At 45.1% G+C, this 13622-nt stretch overlaps 1 protein-coding gene across 1 annotated transcript; it reads right to left on the bottom strand.

Annotated features, from left to right (window-relative positions):
* Window positions 1–3374: 3374 nt before the first annotated feature.
* On the bottom strand, window positions 3375–13388 carry btbd16 (BTB (POZ) domain containing 16; the record flags this gene model as incomplete). Its single annotated transcript, XM_080542336.1, has 16 exons — window positions 3375–3443; window positions 3624–3812; window positions 4126–4227; window positions 4341–4415; window positions 4552–4628; window positions 5814–5905; window positions 6350–6469; window positions 6678–6808; window positions 7228–7297; window positions 8318–8429; window positions 9007–9153; window positions 10131–10259; window positions 11405–11504; window positions 12459–12569; window positions 12972–13032; window positions 13369–13388. 16 exons carry the CDS (start codon window positions 13386–13388, stop codon window positions 3375–3377), a joined length of 1605 nt encoding a protein of 534 aa, XP_080398462.1.
* Window positions 13389–13622: the final 234 nt, after the last annotated feature.

Raw genomic sequence — 13622 nt, 5'->3', positions numbered from 1 at the left:
TGATTTCCTACCTATCCCCAATGCTTTAGGTGGGGGGCGGGGGCGTGGAGCAGAGCGCTTACAGTTCGCCCCGCAAAGGATGACGGTAAGCGTAGTATTTAGTGTAATATTCACTTCACATTCATCTGACACTAGAGGCCTACAATGTCACCCTTTCAGTTAAGCCGATGACATAATGTTCTTAAAGAAAAAGGCCTGTGTTTGTGCATTCATATCTGCACTACCTCCCTGTGTCTGTATCTGTATTATGGAATTTAAGCTTTTCACAAAGAAGTATGCTTATAGCTGGGTATTTAAAGTAGTAAGTCAAAAGCAAAGCAATTAGATCTTGCAGAGAAAACAGATTATTGCACAGCAATTATGCAAGTGTATGCAGTATATTTAAATGACCAGTAGGTAATGTGTGTGTGTATATATATATATATATAGGATTCTTTGATCCTTAGCCAAAACGGCCAAGTCATTTCCTGATAAACACTTCCCTGACTAAATGAAGACATAGTATGATGTTCTAATGAATGGTAGGCTGAAATATGTGCCAAATCGCCCTCTATCTCATCACTAATCAGACTGAAACTGTTCACAACGAGGAAACAACATCTGTTTTACCCATTTAAACTTTCTGGGGAACTTCCCAACCCTTGAATTGACTGGGTTTGACTGGGTTGCTCTTTGATGAAACATGTTTCCGTGTTGAGATTCATAGTGTGGTGCTCTTTGTGTAGAAGATTAGCTAATGCTGATTAACATGCTAAAACAGACTGCTTGATCCAAACCCTCTAATTTATAAAGCATTATAGCACATCTGATCCATAAATAGATATTTAGCTATATGTTTTCTGAACCAAAAACATTGTCGGTGCCAGACAATATCCGTTGTAATATGAAGATAGAACTGCTTGCACCAGCAACATGCTTTATGGCAATTAGCTCATAGGCAGAGGCGGGTTAAATAGTGCACTGCATCCTGACATGATGGATTCTCATCAGAGGTGAGAGTGGTGTGTTGGCAAGCAAGCAGAGCCCCAAAAAGTGGGTCAGGGAAATATTGCATGGCCTTGGGGAGCCTGGAGTGAATGACTACTGCATGCATCTTCTGCAGGAGTGCTCCGTTAGTGCAGTAGTGCTCCGTGTAGTGCAGTAGTGCAGTAGTGCTCAGAGATCAGATGGAACAGCCTGCTATAGGGGCTGGATCCGACACTCCCTCAGTGGCAGTGTGCCGCATTTGAAAATACATAGAGCACGGAGAAACCAGGCTTCCTTTTCCTCTCATTTTTGAGCCTTTGAAAACAATGGCTACTGTTTGGGACAAATGACGGCGCAGGGCAGGGGGACACTATGTTGAGAACGAGTGAGCTGGAAGACCTCAGTGTTTGCGACCTGTGTAATAATAATCCCTTTCAGTTCAGAGGGCAATCAATGACTTGAATGGTATGTAGGCTACTGTAGGTCCGGTGGAGGCTGGTGGAGGTAAAAATCAGAGGACAAGCTCATTGTAATGCATGGGTTGGAATGAGGGATGATAACAAACATGCAATACCATTCCCCATTCCATCCCATGCATTACAATGAGCTTGTCTGATGTTCTGCCTCCACCAGCCTCTACTGGTCTACAGTACCTACATACTAAAATGGAAGATCAGCCTAGGACCCAAAACTGAGGACCAAACTCCTGGCCATCATGGACAATCCCTCCCATCCCCTACATGACACTCTGGCAGAGCGGAGGAGCTCCTTTAGCAACAAACTACTACAACCACACTGAGCGCTGGAATGCACTGCCAGTTTACATTAGGGATGCAACCTCAGCAAATATGTTCAAGTCAATATGTTCACTAAAAACCCATCTTTTTAATATTGCCTTTATATGACTAAATGACTTAATTATGATTATATAATAATGATTGGAGCACTTTGAGCTGCAACGTTTGCAGGAAAAGCGCTATACAAATACAAGTTATTATTATTATTATTATTATTATTATTATTATAGATCTTTTCTGCCTGCAGCAATAAGACTATACAACTCCTCCTCGGGCTGGCTTGATCGGGGTGATTACAGTCAGGCTGGGGGATGTTAAATCATACTGGACTGTTCTTACTGTATATAATGTTTCAGATGTCTATTTAATTAAATTCTATCATTGTATCGTCACTTTATTTTGTTGTTGTTGTTGTTGTTGTTGTTGTTTGTGAGCTGCTGTAACACCTTCATTTCATCTTCATTTCCCCTCTGGGAAGTACCTATCTATCTATCTATCTATCTATCTATCTATCTATCTATCTATCTATCTATCTATCTATCTATCTATCTATCTGTCTGTCTGTCTGTCTGTCTGTCTGTCTGTCTGTCTGTCTGTCTGTCTGTCTGTCTGTCTGTCTGTCTGTCTATCTATCTACTCAAGTTTCATACAGTGAGAAATAATGTCCTGTTTCAAGTTACCCTCTAGTTGATTTGGCAACATTCACAAAAAATAGGCTAGCAGGCTCTTTTAATGACTAGCTGACCGTGCAAAGGTTTGAAATCTTATGAGGAGCAATAACAGTAAGCACTCCTGCCACGTGTATAAATAGAAACCATATTTATCATTCACTTAGGTTTTCACCAATAAACCTCTCCCTTCCCCTGCAACTATACCTGAGTGTTTGCTCAGCTGAAACTCAACCTCCATACCTCCACCATCCAGAATGCTACCCACTACTAACACAACAGTCAGCGTTTTTCGGACACAGAGAGACTTATTGCCCAGTTTCCTGGTAGAGCAAGGGCAGGGACAGAGACACATGGAAAACATTTCTAAAACCTCCAGCCAACCAACCACCAACAACCCTCAACCAACGGCCAACCAACGGCCAACAACCCTCAAAACCCTTCAAAGGGTTCTCCAGAGAGAGAGAGAGAGAGAGAGAGAGAGAGAGAGAGAGAGAGAGAGAGAGAGAGAGAGAGAGAGAGAGAGAGAGAGAGAGAGAAAGTGCACAGGCCCTTGTGGCCCAGACTCAGTATGCATTTCAGCTTGCCCATGTTCCTTACTACCCAAGTGTTGTGAAAGAGCATGAATAACCTCTTTGTCTAATTACTGTAATTGTGGCCTTTTTACCTCTGCAGAGAAACCCATGACCCGTCTCAGAGGATACAAGCAAGACTAATTTATTACCTGGGCTTACATTGGGCAGAGCTTGGCTGGTGTTAAAACAGGATTTTTTTCTGGAAAAATACCCACTTCAAACACTGTCTTCTTTTATAGCACTGAGGCCAGTCTTGGTGGTTACAGTAATGTCTCAATACTTTTAATCAAACAGACTGTGTGATGTTTTGATTTGATCAGGAGCACGATGGAGATGGGGTGTAGGGGGGGGGGGGCGGGGTGGGGGGATCAGAGTGCTGGGAAGGCCAGGGAGAAGGTGACAAAGATGGGCATACTCAGGTCTTTCACCTTGAACACCTGGAAACAGAGACAGCGAGAAGAACAGCATATTTAGTTCAAAGCTTAGAGAGCACTTACAAGTAAATCCATATTTATATAACCCAGACAGATGACTTGCCATATCTCATATCTTGTACCCTGTAACATACAACGAGCCACCCCATTCACCACTCCTGTTCTTTGAGTGACAGTCTTTACCTGGCTCGTGCAGGTGTGCTTGCTCAGGCTAAACTCCTGGTGAATAATGCCGCTGCAGAATTCCTGCCCCTGGCCATTCACATGTGCCTGAACGTTGATCTGGTAGGCCACCGAGCGATCTGTCATCATGCTGAAGGGGTGTCTCTCCCACGCTCGCACAGACATGGCCGGGTCCCCGTGTCTTAGCCTCTGCACATGGTGGACAGACAGACTCAGCAATTCACATCTGAGTCTATGGGCAACTGCACTTTATATATTCATCCATTCTTCCGTTCATTCCTTCATTCATTCAGCCATTCATTCACGTCCTATGGTGGTCGTAGCATTTAACCTGTTCATGTGTATCTGCTGTATCAGAGAGCATACAGCAGGTTTATAGTGACGATACTCTGTATCATCTAGTGACATCATGTGGTTACTAACTGAAAAGGGGAGCAAAGCACTGAAGATGTCTTGGACCACCAGTGTTTGCGGGTATTGACTTGTGTTGATGCATTCTGACCTGCAGAGAGAAACTGTGTGAGTCCGGCTGTCCCATGCTGGCTGCTTTAAGCAGGAAGTAGAAACCATACAGTTCAATGGTCTGGGTGCAATACTGAGGCTCCTACGAGGCAACAACAAAACACACAACAATATGAATTGAACCAAAATGAATTGAACATCTGTGTCATTTTCACTTTCATCAGAGAGTAAGAAAGAATAGAGCGAGGCTCTTACTCTTTCGATGATCATGCCAAAGCGCACTGCCTGCTGGGAGAAATCGGTCACTTGCATGTCTCCTCCACTGTAAATCTGGAGAGAAGGACGATGAGAGTATGAAGCAACAACAACAACAACAACAACAACAACAACAACAACAAAAACCCAGACTTAATTATGGGTATTGTCTGAAGCTCATCTCAAGCCAGTATACTGTATATGAACTCACAGTGTAATAGTATTTGGAGAAGATATGGAGGAGCCAGGACTGAGGAAATACATGCTGCATCGCCTCCAGGTGGGCTCCTGCGTCAGGGAGAGAGAAGGTCAAAGTTCATCATCACTGCCTGCAAGCCTCTATCTAACTGTACCAACTCTCTGTCCCTCTCATGCGCATACACACGCACGCACGGACGCACACAGACAGACACATTATACAGTTACATTACATTTAGATTTTTGGCATTTAGCAAATGCCTTCATCCAAAGCGACTTACATTGTCTACAACATTTGTCTACATTTGTCTAAGTATGTGAATCATCTATCCATCAGTCCTAGCAAGAAAAAGTAATCTATGCTAGGACCAGGGGCCAGTGCTAGAAGAAGGAAGAATTACGGTTTTTCTTTTTTTTTTTTACAGTAGAAAACATTATGTAACATAACTGAGTTGGAGGAGGAGAGAACATTTGTCTGGGTGCAAGCCCACTGAGGCATATCCAAGAGTGTGTTTATGGTTTTATAGCATGACACTCCTTATCAAGGTCACAATGCTAGTCCAGTTCCGCTTTACTGTAACATCAAGCTGATATTACAATTGACTGCTCCCCTGTGAACTGAAGACCCACAGATCCGAACATTCCGTCTTTCTCCATGGGATGGACACTGGCGCCAGAGTGATGTTGTCACATAGTGAGGCCGTGGCCAATGGGTCTGTCTTTAGTTTAGAGTCCTTTTCCTGACTCAATTGAGTCATATTCAACACATTGCCATTAGAAAATTCTTGGAAGAATGAAAAGGGATTCTGTAAACATGAATTAAAGTGCAAACCTAACGAGAGTGAAAAAGGCTTAGATGATAGGAACCTCTGCTATTGCATGTGGGAAAGCAGTATGCTGGTACTGTGGTAGTAGTCGTATGCTGGTATGAAAGTAGTAGTGATAGTAGTAGTAGTAGTAGTAGTAGTAGTAGTAGTAGTAGTAGTAGTAGTAATAGTTGTAGTAGTAGTAGTAGTAGCAGTAGTAGTAGTAGTAGTAGTAGTAGTAGTAGTAGTAGTAGTAGTAGTAGTAGTAGTAGTAGTAGTAGTAGTAGTAGTAGTAGTAGTAGTAGTAGTAGTAGTAGTAGTAGTAGTAGTACCGGTAGTAGTAGTAGTAGTAGTAGTAGTAGTAGTAGTAGTAGTAGTAGTAGTAATAGTAGTAGTAGTTTGAGTTATGCTCTTTGTAATAGGCTGGTTTGAAGGTGATGTAATATTCAGTTCTAGCGTTGTAACTCACGCTCAGTGATGCCATGCAAACGGAGAGCCTGGAAGAGAACAGTGAACTTCTGGCCTACAGACTGCTCCAGGAAGACACCAGTCCTAGGCCAACTGAGAGAGAGAGAGAGAGAGAGGGGGGGGGGGATAGAGAGAGAGAGAGAGAGAGAGAGAGAGAGAGAGAGAGAGAGAGAGAGAGAGAGAGAGAGAGAGAGAGAGAGAGAGAGAGAGAGAGAGAGAGAGATGCGGAAGAATGCATGTATTGTGAAGGTCATAAAAAAGCCTATGAGCCTATGAGCTTATGAGGAACCATTATGCACTCAAAGAGAAAGAGAGGCAGTTAGAGCTCCAGTTAAATCAATTACATAATTGTGGACATACACAGCAAACAAACATGATAACAAACATGCCCTGATGCTATCCATGGATAGACAGCCACAAACAAATTCCTCTCAGTTGAATACAAATGAAAATGGACCCATAATATACCCATGAGTATTTCCATAAGGACACCTGCTGTCGTCTACATGCGACAGGACTGCGTGTAGTAGCCTGTACCTGGAGAAGAAGTTGACGATGGACCTATGGCTAGGCAGAATCTGGGCTGCCGGGTTGACCTGCAGGAACACCCAGTACAGAACTGTCCTCAGGAGCTGGTATTCACAGGTAGCAAACACTCTGGAGAAGGAGGGAGCCATGTGAAAGTTATTAACCCAACATAAAGTGTCCCTCACTACCATCCTTACACTACTTGAGCGGCCATGCCTCCATAAAACTGTTTCACGCTTGCCTCTTTACATTAAGACCTTGCTGGTCCTATAGGGTTCGTTATGTTTGAGAGCAAGACCGATTCTAACTTGTTCTATTAGGGGGTGTTAGAGGTTACCTAGGTGATCGCAGGGTCTTATGGAGGAGTTCAAAGGGCACGTCTCTCAGGTAGATGAAACATGTCAGCTCAGTCACCAGGTACAGCTCCAACCAGCGCTCACACGCCCTCTGCAGGCCAGTCTCTTTATACTGCACACACACATATCCATACGCACACACACACACACACACACACAGACACACGTACATACACAACCAGTGTGTGTAAAAGAAGGATGAACATAAGAGTTGAGATGTTGGAATATGAACGTTTTAAAAGACGGGGCTCCCCCTAGTGTTTTAAAACACACACACACACACACACGCACGCACGTACGCACACACACACACACACACACACACACACACACACACACACACACACACACACACACTCACACTCACACTCACACTCACACTCACACTGTAGGCATTAAAGAATCATAGTTAAGTGACACATAAATGCCTTATTTGAGACTTGTCCATCCTATGGTATAATTATAATTACAGCCATATTCTTGGTTTAAGTGACCTAGCTCCAATCTGAAAAGTTAGTTCATCCATCTTACTTTGCAGGAGACACGGTGGAAGTCACACACGGTGGGGGAGCTGATCTTACCAGTCATCTCCGTCAGACACCTATCAATCACACACTCACTCTCTCAGTCTCTCAGACTACATAGTACATCTCCATCATAAGACATTAATAATTATAACACATTATAAACCGCAGATGCTTACAGGCCACAACCCAGTGACTCACTGACCGGGTGGGGAGTGTACTTACAGTACAAGGGCGTTGATGATTTCACACATGAACTATCTTACAGTAAATTCACAGGACACGCTATGGAATCACTGCCAAGGCATGGGTTCATCTCCCCCCGTACACCCAGACCCCACCCAGTCTCAGGGAGATTAATCAACAAGGGGGCCAACAGTGGTCTCACAACATGTGGGTGTGTGTTCTGGAGGCAACTGAATATCCAAATGAGTAAATCAATGTGACATAATTCCAACTAAGCCGGGGGAAAAGTTCTCCCCTGTGCTTCCCTCGACCTTTGCTGTGAGAACGAATAATGGATGCTGGCTGTTTTTTGTGTCTTCAGCACGCACACCAGTGTATTCCAGTATGGTGTACAATAAAGGGGAGGCAGGCAGGTGGAAGTAGAAACTGGAGGACGGGCTTATTGTAGTGCATGGAATACCATTCCTCCTTACGTTCCACTCATTACAATGAGCCTATCCTCTGATGTTTACCTCCACCAGCCTTCACTGACACATAATCTCCCATTGGTACCACTAGCCGGTATAGTACAAGGATCAGGAGCTAGAAATGGCCCTTAAGCAGTGACCACTGACACAAGGTCAGATACATTTTCTTTACACTCCCAACATGTTTAGGATTAAAGGTAGGGTAATCTGAGGCCAAATATTTGGTTTAGGGCAACTTCTACCTCGACTGTAGTGTAGTGTAATGATATGTAGTGCTATGTAAAGAGCATGGCGATTAGCAACACTGAGGTTGTGGGTTGGTTTCCTGTGGGACCATATACAGTATATACACAAAATGTATGCACTCACTGTACTGTCAGTAGGTTTGGATAAAAGTGCCTGCTAAATGCCATATACTGTATTAGTGTAGCCTGGGGGGCTCACCTGTGGAAGAGATATGGCAGGTCCAGCAGGGCGGCAGCAGAGAGCACACCCTCACCCCAGTGTTCAGGACAGGCCTCTGGGTTATAGAGAGTCCTCAGGGCAAAGGACAGGGCTGGGGACAAGGACAGGAGGCACAGTCAAAACAACCATTAGTTTCATTCTCCAGCCTATTCTTCATCTGAACTGGATAAGCAGTACGCATAAAGCTGTCATTGAACATTAGAATTATGGCGAGATGGATACTAATGTCCCAATGTGATGGGTGAACAATCACACTGCAGTGAAGAGGCCTGAGGTGCATCTCAACACTCTGAAGCGGCGTCCTCTCCTCATCTCATCTCTGATATGGCAACATATGAAAGGTGACACGGACGATGCAAACAGAAGGCTTTCACTGTAGTCTATCCAGGTTCCTCTCATCAGTGCACGAAGCATGAAGGAGAGAGGGACCAGGTCAGGGAGCCGTTTAGACTATTAGGACGCACCCCCGGATCAGGTAAACAGTGAACCCCATTCAGTGTAGAATCAAAGAAGGGGAGGCTGAAGGACGTAGAAATCGGAGGACAGGCTCATTGTAACGCATGTGTGTTTAACACCATTCCTTATTCCATTCCATGCACTACAATGAGCCTGTCCTCCGATTTCTACCTCTACCAGCCTCCACTGAATCGGTATGAGGTATAAGGTACCGTTTTTGGTGATGGTGTGGTCCTTCACCAAGAGGTGGAGGATCAGAGGGCCTGTGAGTTTCCTCCCGCCCTGTTTGTCCCTGCTGGAGTGACTGCTGCCGCCTGATTGGCTGTGGGTCCTGTCTCTTGTGTCTTTCCTCCCACGGCCTGCTCAATACAGGACAACGTAAGGCCTAGATAGAGCCACGTTCCCATTGCATCCTTTTTTAATCACTCAATGTTTGTTGTGATAGCTGACCTTTATTCCATGTACAATACATACAGAAACATGTACAAGATGAATATCCAGTTAATATCCAGTTATCAGTTATCATACACTATGATATGTAAGACATCTATTATACTGTAGCTCTGAAAAGTACTACATCTGACACAGACACAGACACACACGCACACACTCACGCACTCACGCACTCATGCACGCACGCGCACACACTGCATATAATGCATTGTTATGACCACCTAGAACACAAACATTGCATGAATAATTCAATGTGCCGAAAACAGGACAGAAACATGAAGACAACACAACCAGAGTAGACTCATTGGGTTGGTTTAGTGAATGAAGAAAAACAAGACCAATCTGCTAGGGAAGGGCAAGGCCAACCATGTTAGTAACTAGACAGGTACAATTTCTTCTTCTTAGAAGGGATTGATGAAAACCATCTGTCTGTCCTCATAGAAAATGAATTCAGGATCATCTAGTATAAAACAATTTTTATAGTAGTGTTAATTCCTCACAAATTTCCCTTAAAATTTCATCAGAGGAAAAACATTTGGCAGCAGGCTTTGTAAGTGGGGCCAAGATAGTCTCTCATGCTGGCCATTGAAAGGATTCAGAGAGAGTAGAGTTGTAATTAATGCCCTGCTTAAAACAAAAAGGGTCAGCCCATTACACTCCACCGTGGTCACAGATGAAACCTGACTAAGCTAAATATGAGCGTGATAAATTACCCCTATAGTGTAAACTTAGAAAAGTCTTATGATGTTAGGTTTGAATTTATGTCTTCTATTTTATTTAGATCTTCTATGAATATTGTATGTTAGCTTGATAACACATACTGTATTGATTCATATAACACATTAGTTAATGACATGATTGTGATCAGTGTGAGATACAGTACCTGACCCCTCCTGCAGGTGGTGTGTCCTCTGCTGCCTCGCGGCCCTGTAAAGGTCGGTCAGGGTGCCTGACTTGATGAGGTGAGGGCAGTGCAGCTCCCACTGGCTCCCCAGGCACTCCAGCACCACGTCTGAGAGACAGACAGACAGATACTCACACACACAGGCACATGCACACAAACACAGACAGACAGATACACAACAGATACACAACAGATAGATATAGACAGACAGACAGACAGACAGACAGTCACACAGACACACAACAGACAGACAACAGACAGACAGACAAAAGAAGTGTGCGTGTGTGTGTGTGTGTGTGTGTGTGTGTGTGTGTGTGTGTGTGTTTGTGCCAGACAAGCACTATTGCTGTTGCTATTGTTGTTGTTGTTGTTTTTTGACAGCTCCCACTGAGATCATGGCCTTTTATGACACATTGTTCCCCTGGGGTCCAACCTTTCAGTGAGGCGATACCTCCCGCCTCAGAGCTCATTGGGGGATAGAAACACCCTCTGAACACTCTGGGGCGTAACTTTGTCAAATCGTTATGATTTTACCTCAGTGAGACAAGCACATCATCTGAAATAATGCCCTATTAAGGGAATAGGGTTCTCACAGGTTGGAGAGATAAAGACAAAGAGAGCCAGAGCATGAAAAAACAGACAGACAGACAGATAGACAGACACACAAAGGGAAAGAGGGGACAAACCTGTCTCGTTGTTATGGACTACACTGCGGGAGATAGAACGGAGATAGAAAGGATCCTCTGCAGTGGCTCGCCTTGGATGACCTGGCACACCACTGTGAACACACACACGCACGCACACGTGCGCACACACACACACACACACACACACACACACACACACACACACACCCGTGAGCACGTACACGTTGTCTGTCACTGACAATACAAACAAACTCGAGATGTGCCCAAGCCCATCAGAACACCACAATCTAGTCCTGTCATAAGTCATCGCTCGCCAGTCCCCCATCCAGCACAAATGCTGCCAGCGTGGCCCATCTCACAAGCTCTACAGATGGCCCTGCCCCCTTTCTGGTGCCCATTGTCCCTCACAACAAAAGCAGGACCAAATAAAGATCATCGTGTTCCAATGTGGCAACCAGCCTGGCTTCCATACTGGTACCATGCGGCTGGCAGCAGGCCTGTGGTGGGAGATGTGTCCCAAATGTCTGATCGACTGTCCTCCCCTCTGTCTTTCTCTCTTTATGCCTGTCAGTGTGTGTTGCCCCTATGGACCTGCTGGCGGCCTACCAGCGTCTGGACCCGGTGGGCAGGCTGCTGGTGCCCGGCGGGAGGGTAAGCCGTGGCAGAGGCGGGGGTGGTTCGTCATGCGTACGCTGGGGAGAGTCAGCTGGAAAACAGACAAAGAGGGAGGAGGGTGAGTTCACTGTCGGGGGAGGGGGTGGGGGGGAAGGGGGTTCCATCTCAACAGGAGACGCGTGTGACTGCATCTTGTTAAATGAGGCACAGAGTCTGTTAAGTTTGCACGATGAGATTGAGGAGTTATAGTGTTGAGAGAAGTGTGTTACTTTGTCAGACTGGGTGATTCTCTCTCTTCTCTATGGAAATTCTGGTTCACTACCTCTTATTTTCATCTGGATGTGATTTTGGCAGCCCATAATGTTAACTTTATAAAGTTTTCACAAAAGTTCCCTGTGATCATTTTTGCACTGTGACTTCTTTGCCGCAGATGCACCCAGTGTATCTCGTGGATGTCAAAGGCCTAATTGTCTCTGGGATGGCTGTGCCAGTTGCCAGTGCCAGTCTCATTGGAAACCGTCTGGTGTCAGATCTCTCCAGGAGCCAATCTCCTCAAAACTTTTAACTCTGCCAGTTTCACAACACCAGGTTGGCGTGGTTGGCACAGAGCAGGTCTAGCACCCCTCCAGGATGGCACGGCTCTTGGCCGGGGCACACTGACATGGGCACTGGAGACACAGCATGCCAAGTACAGATTTCTGCTGGCTTAGAGCTCTGTGGTAACATAGGAGTGCCTCCTTGAAGAACCCAGGCTCTCTGCCAACATGACCTGCATGCCCTCCAAAGAGACCTCGAAGAATGGTGAATTTCAACCATGCTGATGCAGTAGTACGTTGGTGGCACTTTGGTGAAGACAGTATGATACTATGACACTATGATACTTACAGGTCTTCACGCACGCACACACAAACGCATACACACGTACATGCACATGCACACGTACATGCACATGCACACGTACACGTACACGTACACGTACACACACACACACACACACACACACACACACACCTGTCCTAAGTGATGTGTTCATCCCAGTTCTGACTGCTCTCTCGACTTGTGCTTGCCCCAGCAGGTCACTGCCAAGGGGATGTGGCGGCTGCCAGCGGTTGGTGTGGCCTGGCTGTCTTCGTTGACGGATATGTGGCAAAAACAACTGGACACACATAGACAGTCAGAATCGATAATAAAATATGAACACAACCAAACTCCACTCTCCAAACTCCAAACCAAACTCCCCCCTGTCCAGTTTCTCTTCTCTATATTAACAAGAAGAACAGCAAACAAAATCCTTCTTCTAGCATTGACTGCCAATGGCACCTGTCCCGAGCAGAAATTACTTTTCTTGCGATGACTGATGTATAGATGATTCACTTATAGACAAACGGTGTCTGCTAAATGCCAAAAAGGTCAAATGTAAATTTAAACGATGTATATGAGCATTTCATAGGGCTTAGCCATAAGACTCAGGTCCTCTGACTGTTATATTCTACACAACTCCTACACAGATGTAACCCTATCAGCACCTCTGGTGAAAACATCCCTGCAAATCTCTCACCGAACCCGAGTCCACAGACGCGATGCCGCGGAATGCCTTGAGGGGTGTGTTCAGCACTGACCTGTGGACAGCGACAGGGATGCATCAGAAGATTACTACGGACGTGACTTTAATATTTGTCAGATAGCATAGGCCTATTTAGTTTTTTACTTTCTTCCTCTGACTTACAAATTATTAAATCCAAATGTTTCACTCTTATGAGGTAAAGCATTTCGAATTAAATGTGCCATCAGCAAGCCGTCATCCGCGTATTTGAACACGGTCTGCGTCATTATTGGATCCCCTCTCGGGACAGATAAGGACCGCAGGTGACCCAAGAAATGGCCAAACTCTGTCCTTCGGTCTGTTGTTGACAGAGAATCAAGAGATGTTCTCCTGGAAACGCATTATGACGCACCCGGGGACATAGCGTTCCATGTTCCATGCCTCGGTCATTGAAATGGAATGTTTAGTCTTTGCTATGGCCTTCATGTAGCCTATTTCGAGACCACAGTTAGGAGGCTATCAGGCCGACCTAGACTATGTAGACCTGGACTACCTTTTAATAGGCCTAATAGTCATTCAACATATAGACAGGCCTGAGAAAAGTAGACTGATTATTTCCTATGGTGATTCTGCCATGGACTCGTGGGATTGTTATCTCAGAAATAA

The sequence above is a fragment of the Nansenia antarctica genome, assembly GCF_963989245.1.
Source record: "Nansenia antarctica genome assembly, chromosome: 11".
In the NCBI taxonomy this organism is placed as follows: domain Eukaryota; kingdom Metazoa; phylum Chordata; class Actinopteri; order Argentiniformes; family Microstomatidae; genus Nansenia; species Nansenia antarctica.
This window is presented reverse-complemented; position numbering and strand designations above follow the sequence as displayed.